This window comes from Drosophila suzukii, chromosome 3 (genome assembly GCF_043229965.1).
Source record: "Drosophila suzukii chromosome 3, CBGP_Dsuzu_IsoJpt1.0, whole genome shotgun sequence".
Taxonomy (NCBI): Eukaryota; Metazoa; Arthropoda; class Insecta; order Diptera; family Drosophilidae; genus Drosophila; species Drosophila suzukii.
The window spans coordinates 49,587,476-49,603,101 of NC_092082.1; the positions used below are offsets into that span (position 1 = coordinate 49,587,476).

A 15,626-nucleotide genomic window follows, 5' to 3' on the forward strand; every position below is an offset into this window, starting at 1 on the left:
ATTGTTAAAGTGACCTGAGCAACAATGCGCGTAGAATTTTGAAATCACCAAACCCGGAGTGCGAGTGCTACAAGGCTAGGAGATTCACCTGAAAGAGAGCCGTGGGAGCTAGCACAAAATCAGCCAGGACAGGTAGATACCCTGTCCAAAGAAAACAATCTGGGTCAATTAAACGAATTGGAAGGAGTCGCCGGTGGGGAGAACCTGTCCCTAGGACCACCAAAGGAAAATGAAGTATGCTTCTCCAATTCCAGAGATCCGAGGAGAACAACTTGGAGGCTGCCGAGCGGCGGGAGCAGCGATTGATAGAGCTCTTAAGGCAGAGCAATGAAATGCTGAAGGCGCAAGTGGCAGTCTCCATCATCTAGGAGGCCCAAACAGAAGGGACTGCCCCCATCGCCCCGATCCATTCCGAATACCACCGAAAGTTTTTTGAGGTATCAAGAGACGCTACCCCTAGAGCCGGTAACACAAGATATGCTCAATAGCCAGATGCACCTGTTAAGAACACCCAGGCGGATGGACACCCTTTCTCACAGACAGTTCCGAACCAACGAGACGGAGTCGAGCCACCAGCTTCACCCGGAGATTGATCGGAAGCCATTGTTTCAGGGACCGAGGCCAAAAGATGTTAGGCTGGACAAATGGACCCTAAAGTTCGATGGAAGCGGTCGCGGCACGACTATTCGTTGACACAGGAGATTAATGGAACGCAAGCAAAGACAGCATTGAACTTTCAGCGATTATGTCTCCGATATCCACAGCTTGCATTTCAAACTAAAGAAGGAGAAGAAAAAAAAACACGGAACAAAAAACGATGGTCGTATGCAGATTCCTTTTGCGAGGTCATTCCATGCGGTCCGCATCGATCACTTCGAAACTGTTACTTACGCCCTCCACATGGAAAGATTCACATAGAGACGAATCTTGAGTCGGGGGGAGGTGTGCATTAAATATATATATATATATCTATATATATTGTGTTTAAGTGAATTGGTATACTTAAGAGCAGCCGTATTTTGGTACACGTATATTTAACTTTCCAGGGACAACCTTGACAATAGCGGATTGACACACGAATGTGTGAAAGGGAGGGAATATGCCCGAAACCCAGCCCGATCGTATTGCGATCAAGCGACAGCTAAGCTTGTGGGGCAATGTGGACTGACGACTGATGAACTTTACGGACTAACAATATTTTTCAGGCACTTTACATATTTGTTCTCGTTATGTTGGAGAGGAGAGAGGCTTACCAAGATCCCTCGACCCATATACGATGTGGCTTATGCCGGCAAATGGTGCCTGAACATCGGACGCCTCCCCCTTGACCCAAGTCCCTGTTAGGACTCGGGCACTAATATGCCCACGTAACATTCCCACTCTTTCTTTGTCTTATAATCAGCCTGCACTCGGCGCTCTCAGAGACAAATTTCGGCCGGTCCGTTTTTATACCCTTGCAGAGGGTATTATGATTTGAGTCAGAGGTTTGCAACGCAGTGAAGGAGACGTTTCCTATTACCATTACCATTACCAATTATTTTGCGAGCTCCGCGAAAAGTGAATGAAAGTTGATAAACTAAATGCAAACAAAACACATAAACTAAACTGCTTAATTTCAAATAAGCGAAAAGACGCTAAAACCCTAAGCAATTTATGTTTCAACTCACAAAATCGGTGTAATGACTTATACTAGCACATAATTATTTTATCTTATAATAATAAGTAAGTGCCACGCTAATAAAAGCTCAATGAGCTACGAACAAAATAAAGAGGGACTAAGCTCCGCGAGTCGAAGAGACGGTTACTTTTCGTATGTCTCAAACCGTGATAGCAAAGTGCAAAAAACGACCCTACTGTCGGTCGATAGCCAAAGAGCACGATCTTGCTCACCATGCTTTCTTACGGCTACCCCCACTCCGACGGCGTGGAGTTTCGATCCCTGGAGCACCAACAACATGCAACGGTAAAACTTCTGCATCCGCACTAAACTTGTCAGCAACAACTACAGCTACGGCCAAAAAAACAACAACAACCACAGCTACGGGAATTATTTCGGAATCGACTGCAATAAATACAACGGCAACAAAAACCACGACAACAAATCAAAACAAAAACAAAATTCCCGCAGAATTCCGCGGTAGGTAACAAGTCAAAAATAAACCGTGTCCAAATAGAGGATAAACTACCCGGAAGATCCAACAACAATAGATTTGAGCTTGTAGCAGAAGTTAACCAGAAATGGCTCAAGAGACCCTACCGAAACGTAAGCCCCCACCAATTTACATTAGGGGGAAAATATCGAACGCCCTAATCAACAAAATTGTTGCGCTGACCGGGGACGGAAACTCTTCTGTTGTTCCGGTCACAAAAGGGAATATCCATGAAACAAAGCTTCATACCAAATCTGAAGAACATTTCCGAGCTGTATCCAAATACCTGGAGGAAGCTAGGAAAAGCTACTACACGTACCAACTAAAAAGCAGCAAGGGCCTGCAAGTGGTACTAAAAGGAATCGAGCCCGACGTAACCGCCAAGGAAGTTATCGATGCTCTCAAGGAAGAAGGGTTTTCTGCAAAGAACGTCAGTAACATTATAAACAGGAAACAAGAGCCACAACCAGGGTCGAGCTGGAGCCAGACAGCAGAGTCTTGAATAAAAATAACCCGCAATACATATTGCACCGAAGAATCAACGTGGAAGAGCCACATAAAAGGAACGGCCCAGTGCAATGCACAAATTGTCAGGAGTAGGGACACACCAGGGCATACTGTTCACTTCGAACAGTTTGTGTAGCTTGTGGAGACTTCCACAATTTGGCTTACTGCCCAGCCAGCAAAGAAGACCCCAAAAAGAAAAAATGCGTTAACTGCCAAGGTAACCACACGGCAAACTATAGGGGCTGTTCGATCTACAAGGAGATGAAGGACCGCATGCGAAAAGTGACAGAAACGCGTTATCAGAATACCCAAAACGTGTACACTTACTCGCTTACGACGCCGGAAGTATTTTTCGGCACAGCTGCACGATCCTCATTTGGTAAACAAAACACCCAGAATGGCGTCTCATTCGTATAATGGAATTCATGTCATTCATGAAAACGACCATGCAAGCAATCTAAATAACAGATGGCAAATCTACGAATAACAATGTGGAACGCCAATGGCGTTTCACGGCACAACCTTGAAGTAACACAGTTCCTGAATGATAATCGACATTATGCGACTGGTAGAGACGCACTTCACAAACAAATACAACTTTCAAATAAGAGGCTACACTTCCTACCGCACAGACCATCCAGTTGGTAAGGCCTACGGCAGAACCGGCATCCTAATCAGGGAACGCATCAAGCACCACTTTCATCAAAGATTTGCAACTAGTTACTTAAAAGCCACGTCTATCAAAGTGCAGTCAGGCAACGGAAACCTCACCATAGCCGCTGCCAATTGTCCGCCTTGCTTTGCAATTTCTGAAGCACAACTCATGGACTTCTACAACTTCCTTGGAGATCGCTTTATAGCTGCAGGGGACTATAATACCATACACACGCACTGGGGATCACGCCTTGTGACTCCCAAAGGAAGGCAATTATACAACGTAATCATAAAATCGAACAACAAATTAGACTATGTTTCCCCTGGCAACACCACATACTGGCCAACAGACCCCAGGAAAGTTTCAGACCTAATAGAATTTGCGGTGGCAGCTGGGTCCGCAGCGACGAAAATAGAGCCGAAGCTTTTGCCTTACATCTCAGAAACGTCTTTCAGCCGAACCCTGCCACTGGTTCATTTGTCCTACCACAAATCGAATCAGAATCTATTTCCCTACCACCATTGCTTCAGCCAAAGATGATCGCGAAAGTCATTGGGGAACTGAAACCGAAAAACGTCCCTGGCGGTGACCAAATAACCCCAAAAATGTTAATTGAACTTCAAAACTCTGCCATTGAGGTTATTTGTAAGCTCTTCAATGGGATCATAACTCTCGGCTACTATCCGAAAAAATTGAAAAAATCTGTTATCATTATGATACTAAAGCCCGGAAAAGACCACACAATTCCGTAATCCTACAGACCAATTAGTTTATTATCGTGTCTGTGTAAGTTGTTCGAAAAATGCCTTCAAACTCGCATAATACCATATCTAGGAGCGCACAATGTTATCCCTGCGCATCAATTTGGCTTTCGTCAAAACCGTGGAACAATCGAACAAGTAAAAAGAACCACATCAGAAATACGCACAGCATTTGAGCATCGGGAATACTGCAGCGCAATATTCCTCGATGTATCTCAAGCCTTCGATCGAGTATGGCTAGGTGGCCTCATGCACAAAATCAAAACACACTTGCCTGATTACACTCACAAGCTTCTTGAATCTTATCTGTTCGTACCCAAAGGTACTCAACATGACCACACCCAACAAATCAAGAAGTAGCCAAGTTGGGAACAGTACCAGGCGCTCAGTTGCACCCACTGCATATAAGAATTGCTGATCAGCATATTATATGTCTCACTAACTCACCGTCTCACCGACTCAACGGCACACTGACCGGCCAATGCAGTCAGCACATTTTGCAGTGTCTGCAGAGCCAACTACACAAACTGCTACCATAATCAAAATTCCCTGACCTACTTTAGAATATAGCTTACTTCACTAATCATTACACTAAACTTCCGTGTTCCAAGTAGTATATAAACATGCTTCAAATGAAGAATAAAACAGTTATTAACGCATCTCATAACTCCGCGGCTCTACTTCCTACCTCTGGGAATAGGGCTCGTAATACACTATCTCCACTAGCAGCTAACCTACGTTAGGTCAACCTCAGCGCAGTTTCGCATCGCCTGTGGTCAGGCATCGCAGTAAACATCGTTACCATTGCCGCGACGCGATCGTCCTGCCAGCAAAGCGTCCCCGTGCCAACGACAAGTGCTCATCACCCTCTTGTCACGCGGTGTGACCCGGAAGTGTCTACTTCGGTTAGGCACAAACAACGGATCACACTCAAAAAATCACACTCAAGCAACCCCCTTCCCACCAAAGGGTGAACCTATGACTGGATACGCTTCTTCATCCAGCTTCACAGGATACTCAGCTTCAGAGGATACTCAGCCTTATCCAGCTTCACAGGATACGCTTCATCTTCCAGCGTCACAGGAACCTCACCTTAATCCAGCTTCACAGGATACGCTTCTTCTTCCAGCGTCACAGGAACTTCAGCTTAATCCAGCTTCACAGGATACGCTTCTTCTTCCAGCGTCACAGGAACTTCAGCATCATCCAGCTTCACAGGATACGTTTCTTCTTCCAGCGTCACAGGAACCTCAGCTTAATCCAGCTTCACAGGATACGCTTCTTCTTCCAGCGTCACAGGATACTCAGCTTCATCCAGCTTCACAGGATACGCTTCTTCTTCCAGCGTCACAAAAACTTCAGCTTCATCCAGCTTCACAGGATATCCAGCTTCATCCAGCTTCACAGGATACTCAGCTTAATCCAGCTTCACAGGACTCACAGCTTCATTCAGCTTCACAGGATACGCTTTTTCTTCCAGCATCACAGGAACCTCAGCTTAATCCAGCTTCACAGGATACGCTTCTTCTTCCAGCGTCACAAACACTTCAGCTTCATCCAGCTTCACAGGATATCCAGCTTCATCCAGCTTCACAGGATACGCTTCTTCTTCCAGCGTCACAGGAACTTCAGCTTCATCCAGCTTCACAGGATACCCAGCTTCATCCAGCTTCACAGGATACTCAGCTTCATCCGACCGACGCCACCGAGACGGCTATTATTGCGGTAAGCTAAATCAGTTAAACGGTCTCTGGCAGCAGTTTTGAGACCTAGATGAAGAAGTTCAGCAAGCGGCATTACCCACTGGAAGTCAGTACTCTTCACGATTAGTAGCACGTAAGGAGCTGGTCGAAAAATATCAGAAAATCTTTCTGGACAACATGCCGACTGGAAGCGGGCTTTCAAAGGCCCCGTGGCGAACGTCGGCCAACAACAAGATCGCAACAAGAGATCAAGTCAAAGGAGATTCCGCAATTGACACGGTGATTCGACAGTTGCAGAGAAGATGCAACGAACTGGAGTCATCTTTAACATTAGCCTCGAACGCCCCAACCATCACCACAGCCCTACAAAGGCACCTGGATCTCCATTGGGCGTTACTGAGGCAGGCCCACGACGAATTGGACAGCACACCTGGGGCCGCAGCCCTGGCAGAAGCAGAGCTAGCTCAATTCCACACATTATACGAGGAATACGAAATGAACCTGCTTCGGGAAAACGACGCGCCAGTGAGCCTAAACTTGGCACTTCCGCCAATTAGCATTCCGGAGTTCAACGGCGAGTATCTCGACTGGCCACGGTTCCATGATCTCTTTGTGGAATTGGTACATAATAAACCATATTCGGCCAGTCAAAAACTACATATTCTACAGAGTTAGCTTCGTGGTGAAGCGAGAAACGTCTTCACAGACACAGCCTTCTCACAGGGTGGCTATGACGACACCTGGTTGCTTTTAAAGGCAGGTACCAGAACGGAAAAATACTAGTATTCCCCGACATAGCAAATATGGTTGAATGCTCTCGCCAACTAAGGGCCTTACATGACACTATCAAAAACTCAATAAGTACTCTTAAAAACCTCGATGTGAGCACAACATCCTGGGATCCACTCCTGTGTTTTATTATCAGAAGAAAACTAGACCAGCAGTCTCTAGCTGCTCTGGAAAATTCAGCGAATGCACCAACGGAAATTCCAACGTTAAAGAGTGTACTGACGTTTATTGAACGGCGCGCTATCATGCTGCGCTCAACCTACAGCAACACTACGCCATCAGTCAGTTCACAACGAAGAGACCTGTAAGATTTGTCACCTAGGACCACATAATCTTAGAGCATGTAGCCGTTTCCAGGAAATGGACCCCAAAACACGGCGCCAAGCCATAATTCAAGTAGGAGCGTGCACAAATTGTTTGTCTACAGGTCATAACGACGACGTAGGGGGATATACTCTGCTCGCGACCGCCAAGGTATCATTACAAGGGCCAAACGGTCAATTATAAACATGCCGCGCTGTAATAGATGGTGGATCACAGGTGAATCTTATCTCAAGGACAATGGCAGATCTGCTATCTCTTAAGGAAAGGTCACCGATTGAAATATGTGGAATCGGAGGAAAAATATCAACAACAATTAGATCAACACTAAAGCTCACATCAGTTACATCAGGGTTTGAAACACTAATAGAGGTATTTATTATTCCCACAGTCATTACAGACCAACCGTCAGTACCAATTGATACCGATCTTAACATTCCCGAGGGACTGCCGTTAGCAGATCCTGACTTTCGGCAACCTGGACCCATTGACCTAACCTTAGGGGTTTAAGTGTATTCTCGTGTAATAACCGGTGAACTTCTTGAACTAGGACCTAATAAACCTTTGGCACAAGGCACTAGGCTTGGCTATGTAATCACAGGTTATCTCAATAAAGAAACCTCATCTGATACGGAAATCAACCCTATTCTGGTAGAAGGCAGATGTGATTTTGCAAGACCGAACGCTGCTTATGAGCCAACAAAAGATCAAAATCCGATGAATATAGAACCGACTTCTCATCAATTTAAAACCTACAAGAATGCTGACTTTGGTTCAAAATTTCTAAACTTAACCAAGGAATATCTTAGTTTTGTTGCAGAATGTCCACATACCATAGACGTGCCAAATGATCAAGTTCTACGAGGGCACAATTTCAGTCCCCACGGTAATGTCAATTTTATCGCAAAGGGGAGTGTTAAGCAGCATCAAGAAGATGTGAAGGACCTGAATCACAAACATGAACCTCAGTTGAAGGAAAGATCCACATTGGTCAATGATTTGTTAGGTGCTTCCTTTACAATTCGGTCAAGGGCTGACCGACATCACGACTTAATTGAGGGTACCCCTCAATGGGGGGGAGAACGTTCGTACCCAAAGGTACTCAACATGACCACACCCAACAAATCAAGCAGTAGCCAAGTTGGGAACAGTACCAGGCGCTCAGTAGCACCCACTGCATATGAGAATTGCTGATCAGCATATATGTCTCACTAACTCACCGACTCAACGGCACACTGACCGGCCAATGCAGTCAGCCCATTTTGCAGTGTCTGCCGAGCCAACTACACAAACTTCTACCATAATCAAAATTCCCTGACCTACTTTAGAATATAGCTTACTTCACTAATCATTACACTAGACTTCCGTGTTCCAAGTAGTATATAAACATGTTCCAAATGAAGCATAAAACAGTTATTAACGCATCTCATAACTCCGCGGCTCTATTTCCTACCTCTGGGAATAGGGCTCGTAATACACTATCTCCACTAGCAGCTAACCTACGTTAGCTCAATCTCAGCGCAGTTCCGCATCGCCTGTGGTCCGGCATCGCAGTAACCATCCTTACCATTGCCGCGACGCGATCGTCCTGCCAGCAAAGCGTCCCCGTGCCAGCAACAAGTGCTCATTACCCCCTTGTCCCGCGGTGTGACCCGGAAGTGTCTACTTCGGTTAGGCACAAACAGTATCTATACAAAAGAACCTTCGCAGTAAGGTGCAACACAACAACATCCGACGACTACATTATCAAAGCTGGAGTCCTGCAAGGAAGCGCGCACAACAGATATTCCCACGAACGAGCAGCTAACAACATCTACGTTCGCTGACGACACCACAATTTTAAGTCGCTCGAGGTGCCCAGGCCGAGCCACATCACAGCTAGCAAACCACCTCTCCGTAGTAGAGAGGCTATCTGATTGGCGGATTAAAATAAATGAACAAAAATGTAAGCACATAACGTTTACTCTCTACAGGCAAACATGCCCTCCACTATCATTGAATAATACGCAGATTCCCTAAGTCAATGATGTAACGTATCTCGGCGTCCACCTTGACAGACGACTGACCTGGAGAAGACACATCGAACGCAAGAAAGTACATCTAAAACTAAAAGCCAGCAGCTTCCACTGGATTCTTAACACTCGTTCGCCCATGCGTCTGGACTACAAGGTTTTGATCTACAAATCCACTCTAAAGCTCAGCTGGACATATGGCTCCCAGCTATGGGGTAACGCCAGCAGCAGTAACATAGACATTATACAGCGCGTTCAATCGAAAATCCTGCAAACTATCACTGGGGCACCATGGTATATACGCAACGAAAACATCCACAGGGACCTAGGCATCCTTACCGTAAAAGATGAAATAGACAAACAAAAAACGTCCTACAATGAAAAACTCTCTGTGCACCCCAATCGGCTCGCAAGAGGCTTGACTTGGGTTTCCAGCCGATCACGTCTACAACGCAACGACCTGCCAAGCCAGCAATAACTTTCGGGCCCCCTTTAGCATAATATCAGTCATATGACTGCTAGTTAGATTAATTAGTTTAAGATTTGATACGCTTATTGTTAGTATCCAAAGGGAGAGGATACAATAAATAAATAGCAAAGCATTCAAAAAAAAAATGATCAGTTTGATATGCACATGGTAAATTTGTGTTTTTTAGACACATATAATTTTTACCATGAAATAATGTCAAATTGATACCAAACAAGGAAGAACGCTATAGTCGAGTACCTCGACTATCAGATACCCGTTACTCAAAGGGAAATGGAGATATGCAAGCAGCAAAGCGAGATTAAAATGCGCCACCTACCGGCGGTAGACAGATTTAAGCGTTATGGACGTTAGAGTGGGCGTGGCAAATTTATTTTTGGATCAATCGATAGGTATTGACGACACCAATACATTTCAGTTAAAATTTTTTATCTAGCATGCAAATTGTGGGCGTCACAGGTTTTCGCGGTTTGTGGGCGTTTAAGTGGGCGTGGCAAACTTTTTTTTAGGTCAATCGATAGGTTTTGATGAGAACAATACATTTCAGTTAAAATTTTCTATCTAGCATCAAAACTGTAGGAGTTACAGTTTTGGGCGGTTTGTGGGCGTTAGAGTGGGCGTGGCAGTCTACTGAAACAAACTTGCGCTGCGTAAGAAGCTCAGGAATCTGTACGCCAAATCTCAATAGCCTAGCTCTCATAGTTTCCGAGATCTCAGCGTTCATCCGGACAGACAGACGGACAGACGGACAGACGGACATGGCTAGATCGACTCGGCTAGTGATCCTGATCAAGAATATATATACTTTATGTGGTCGGAAACGCTTCCTTCTGCCTGTTACATACTTTCCGACGAATCTAGTATACCCTTTTACTCTACGAGTAACGGGTTTGTAATAACATAATAAGTGGAAAAAACTAAAATCGTGTGCGGTTTTCTGACTGGCGTACGACAACGAAAGCACGCGCAACTATGTATGTATACGTATACGTATGTACGTAGGCGTGTGTATGTGTTGAGGCTGTGCCAGCGTGAAAACAAAATTTATAAGTATGTCTATTAATTATTTTTTCGACGCCGCCCTACAAAGTCGCTTCTCATACACACATAGTTACACATGTACATACCAATGTATTTATGCTTTATGCTTTTCATAAAATGCTGAATTTATTCTGAAATGTCTTTAAAAAAAAATTGTATTATCACTCAACTAACTAAGGTTTCAAATTTTAGCGAGCACTTTCAACCTTATAAGATTGTATAAAAACTATAATTATAAGTTCATCACAATTAAGAAATTTTAGTTAATAAATATACATATGTAAAAAAAAGACTCTATGTAATATCTAAAATAATGTGTAAATGAGAAATACTTTAAATATTTTGTGCAAACATTTAATAGGTAATAAAACGTAGAATAAAACTAGGAGGAACGCTATAGTCGAGTATCTCGACTATCAGATACCCGTTACTCAGCTAAAGGGACCAAAGGGAAATGGAAATATGAATGACATTGAAATGCGCCACCTACCGGCGGTAGACATATTTAAGCGTTATGGGCGTTAGAGTGGGCGTGTCAAGCTGTTTTTGGATTAATCGATAGGTATTGACGAGACCAATACATTTCAGTTAAAATTTTTTATCTAGCATGAAAATTGTGGGCGCCACAGGTTTGGGCGGTTTGTGGGCGTGGCATATTCGCATAACAAACTTGCGCTGCGTACAAGTCTACGGAATCTAAATCTGAGAACTCAATTCTCTATCCTTGATAGTTATTAGATGAGGTTGTTTCTCAGATGAGTGGCCATCTCGTTAAGAGATTTGCGGCATTCAGAGATTGTTTTCGAGTTCGTTGTGTAGGAGTCGAGGGCTCTGAGGGCTGCTTGACTATCCGAGAAGATGAAAATATCTATGTCATGATGTACTGACGTGTCCAGGTGGGTCATGGCTTCCCCAATTGCCATGACTTCCGCTTGGAAAACACTACAGTGGTGTGGTAGGTGGAATGAGACCTTTATGTCTAGTTCGGGAGAGAAGACTCCCCCACCTACTAGGGAGTTAAGCTTGGAGCCGTCTGTGTATATGTTGACGGCGTTTTCGAATTGGTGTGGGAGGTTGTCCCAGTCTGTACGGGTGGGTATGAAGATCTTGTATCTTATTTCGAAGTTGACTATGGGTGGAACGTAGTCTGTACTACGTGGTAAGGATGTATGTTTTGAAAGGATATTGGAGTGACCCGTAGAGCCTGTTGTCCATGACGCTGCTTCGCGGAGCCTCAGCGCTGTTGCAGATGGCCAGCTTTTGGCAAGTAGGTCCAGGGGTTGGAGGTCGAGAATTGTGTTTAGTGCTTCAGTGGCGGTGGTGCGGAGCGCCCCACTGATGCAGAGTTCTGCGCTTCTTTGGATCTTGTGAAGGATCTGGAGGTTGCAATTCTTTTTTAGGGAAGGCCACCGTACAATGTTTCCATAGAGGAGAATGGGCCTGATTATTGCAGTGTATAGCCAGTGAACTATCATGGGGGAGAAACCCCACTTCCGCCCTATAGCTTTTTTACAAGCGAAGAGGGCTATAGCCACTTTGCGTGTGCGATCTAGGATGTTGTCTGTCCAGAGAAGCTTTTGGTCCTAAGTACTCCGCTTAATTGCTAAGAGTTAGGCGCGTTTGGTGTAGTTTTGGGAGAATTAGATTTGGTACCTTATACTTCCTTGTAAGGAGAACTTGTTCGGTTTTTCTGGGTCAACTCTCAGTCCACAGACAGCCGTTCACCTGGAGAGGGTGGATAAGGCTGTCTCCATTAAATTTTAAAGAGTTTGCGGGAATTCGCCCTGCAGTAGGGTAAGCACGTCGGCCGCGTAGGCTACCACTTTAGTGCCCGCCTCTTCTAGAAGTGATAGCAGTTTGTTGACCACTATAACCCATAGAAGAGGTGAGAGTACACCCCCTTGTGGGGTTCCTCTGCTGACATTCCTCTGATCCTATAGTGGAGTACTCTACTCTGCTGGTTAGCATGGTGTGTATGAGTCCCAACATGGGCCGCTCAATGCCCAGTTCAGTCAGAGCACCAGTAATCGTCGTTGGGGTGACGTTGTTAAAGGCGCCTTCTACGTCTAGAAACGCTGCCAGAGAGTATTCCTTATTGCGGAAACCTCTCTATACTGGATACTAGAGAGCGAAGGGCGTTATCTGTTGATCTACCCTTACGGTACGCGTGCTGTGCGTCAGAGAGTAGGCTTTGGTTGATGGTTAGCCTGATATGGGTGTCAATTAGCCTATGCAGGGTTTAATTATAACTATAAACAAACTTACCTTTCACAATCAGCTAAAGTGTTTGATTGTATGGTGGTAAATTGCTCATACATACTATCGCGTTTTTTCATTTCTTCATCTACGCGTCTCATTTCTCTTAATGCTGTTGCTACCTATAATGATAAGTAAAGTATATATGAAAGAAATAATTTTTAAACAATTAGTTACATATTGCTAAGAAAGTTAGTATTGAATTGTCTTTTTTAAAAAGTACGTACTACTGTGGCCAAAAAGTAAGCTTTTGTTTTTAAAATGAAAGAAATTTATTTACACTTTTTAATCAATTTCATCCTCTTTAAAGAAACAGGTAAAATCCAGCGTTTCCGACGTTTTTAAAAACGGCAGTCCTTACAACTATTGTACCTTGCTTATGGTGTTTGTAGGATTTCTACCAAAATCGTGTTGCCGAAAATAGTACATGTACACAGAAAAAACAAGGAATAACGCTATAGTCGAGTACCTCGACTATCAGATACCCGTTACTCAGCTAAATAGAGATATGCAAGTAACAAAGCGAGATTAAAATGCGCCACCTACCGGCGGTATACAGATTTAAGCGTTATGGGCCTTAGAGTGGGCGTGGAAAATTTTGGACTAATCGATAGGTATTGACGAGACCAATACATTTCAGTTAAAATTTTTTATCTAGCATAAAAATTGTGGGCGTCACAGGTTTTCGCGGTTTATGGGCGTTAGAGTGGGCGTGGCATATTCGCGTAATAAACTTGCGCTGCGTATAAGACTACGGAATCTAAATCTGAAATCCCAATTCTCTATCTTTGATAGTTTCCGAGATATCCACGTTCATATTTACGATTTTTTGAAGTTTGTGGGCGGTTTATGGGCGTTAGGGTGGGCGTGGCAAACTTTTTTTTAGGTCAATCGATAGGTATTGATGAGAACATTACATTTCAGTTAAAATTTTTATTCTAGCATCAAAACTGTAGGAGCCACAGTTTTGGGCGGTTTGTGGGCGTTAGAGTGGGCGTGGCACTCTACTACTACAAACTTGCGCTGCGTAAGAAGCTCAGAAATCTGCACGCCAAATCTCAATACCCTAGCTCCCATAGTTTCCGAGATCTCAGCGTTCATCCGGACAGACAGACGGACAGACGGACAGACGGACAGACGGACAGACGTACAGACGGACAGACGGACATGGCTAGATCGACTCTGCTAGTGATCCTGATCAAGAATATATATACTTTATGGGGTCGGAAACGCTTCCTTCTGCCTGTTACATACTTTCCGACGAATCTAGTATACCCTTTTACTCTACGAGTAACGGGTATAAAAAGAGCCAGGATTACTTTGATAGGCGCATGGTTAATTTGTGTTTTTAAGACACATATCATGTTTACCATTAAATAATTACAAATTGATACCAAAAAATGTCAAGTTGTCGATTTCTTTCTTTTCCGAAATTCTTTGACATCGAAAAAGAGAGGATATAGCAATATGGCGACATCAATCACTTGAGTGGAAGCGAAAAAACTATATTCGAAATTCGAATTAGCCTTCTTCGATCATTTTGTCTCGCTTGCACTTACATACGTTTTAGTGGATTTTTTGACACTTGAGTTTTATCAGTTCCTTAAGTGCGCAGAACAAGGAAAAAGGTGAGTAAACTTCATATATAATGTATAATAAGTGGAAAAAACTAAGATCGTGTGCGATTTTCTTAGTGGCTTTTTTATATAACTGCCATACAATAAAAGCACGTGCCAGCGTGAAAACAAAATGAATAAGTATGTACATCTAACAATATACATAATTGCATTTAAACAGAAACATATTTTAAAATGCGCTTAAATTTATGAACATGCCTATTAAGTATTTTTGCTACGCCGCCCTGCAAAGTCGCTTCTCATGTACATACATACGAGGGCAGTCCGATAAGAACTTAGCGTCACAGCCCGTTGGCGTCACTATCGCAAGAGAAATTAACTTTCGTGTAGTAAAGTCTCGTAGACTGCTACTGTCGAAATTTCAGCCAAATCGGACTCGTAGTTTTGTTTTGACTGCGTGTGGAATCGGACGTGTCTGAGGATTTTACAAAAATGGAGAAAGAGCAATATCGGTCTGTGATACCAATCTCTTTTTTGAAAGGGAAATCGCGCAGCGAAATCAAAGAACGCTTGGATGCTATGTGCGGTGACTCTTCTCCTTTGATGGCGATCGTCAAAAATTGGTTTAACAAGTTGCAACGTGGTCGCACGTCGGTTTTTGATGAGCCCCCAAAACGGCTACTACGGAGGATAACATGACACAAATCCACGATCTCGTATTGGCAGACCGCCGATTGAAGATATGCGAGATAGCTGAGACAGTAGGCATGTCAAAAGACTGCGTGGGTCATATCCTGCATGACATTTTGGGCATGAGAAAGCTATCGGCTATCGGCTTATGGGTGCCGCGTTTGCTCAATCCGGACAACAAACGCAACCGTGAGACCACTTCAGAGCAGTGTTTGACGCTGTTTAAGCGCAATCCGAAGGAGTTTCTGCGACGTTTCGTGACCGTCGACGAAACATGGAGCCACTGGTACACACCAGAGACCAAGGAACAGTCGAAACAGTGGACTTCACCCAGCGAACCTGCTCCGAAGAAGGCGAAGATTGTCCCATCGGCCGGAAAGGTGATGGCCACCGTTTTTTGGGATTCACAAGGTTTGATCTACATCGACTACCTGGAGAAGGGCAAAACGGTCAGAGGGCTGTACTATGTTGAATTATTGGGCCGATTCGCCGCCGAATTGCAGAAAATACGGCCCCAATTGGCGAAGTAAAAAGTGCTCTTCCTTCATGACAACGCACCGGCTCACACTTCCGCCCTCGCCAAGGCCAAATTGGTCGGATTGGGCTAGGAACTGCTACCCCATCCAGCATATTCTCCAGATTTGGCCCCGTGTGAATACTTTTTTTCGTATCCAAAC

At 44.2% G+C, this 15,626-nt stretch overlaps 1 protein-coding gene across 9 annotated transcripts in view; it reads right to left on the minus strand.

Annotated features, from left to right (window-relative positions):
• Myo81F (Myosin 81F) overlaps nucleotides 1–15,626 on the minus strand; it is a 2,624,640-nt gene that overhangs the window by 972,502 nt on the left and 1,636,512 nt on the right. For all 9 annotated transcript variants that reach the window (XM_070995759.1, XM_070995757.1, XM_070995758.1 and 6 more), the window contains one exon: nucleotides 12,692–12,804. In XM_070995759.1, coding sequence (XP_070851860.1) covers nucleotides 12,692–12,804 — 113 coding nt within the window. The remainder of the gene's footprint in view (nucleotides 1–12,691; nucleotides 12,805–15,626) is intronic.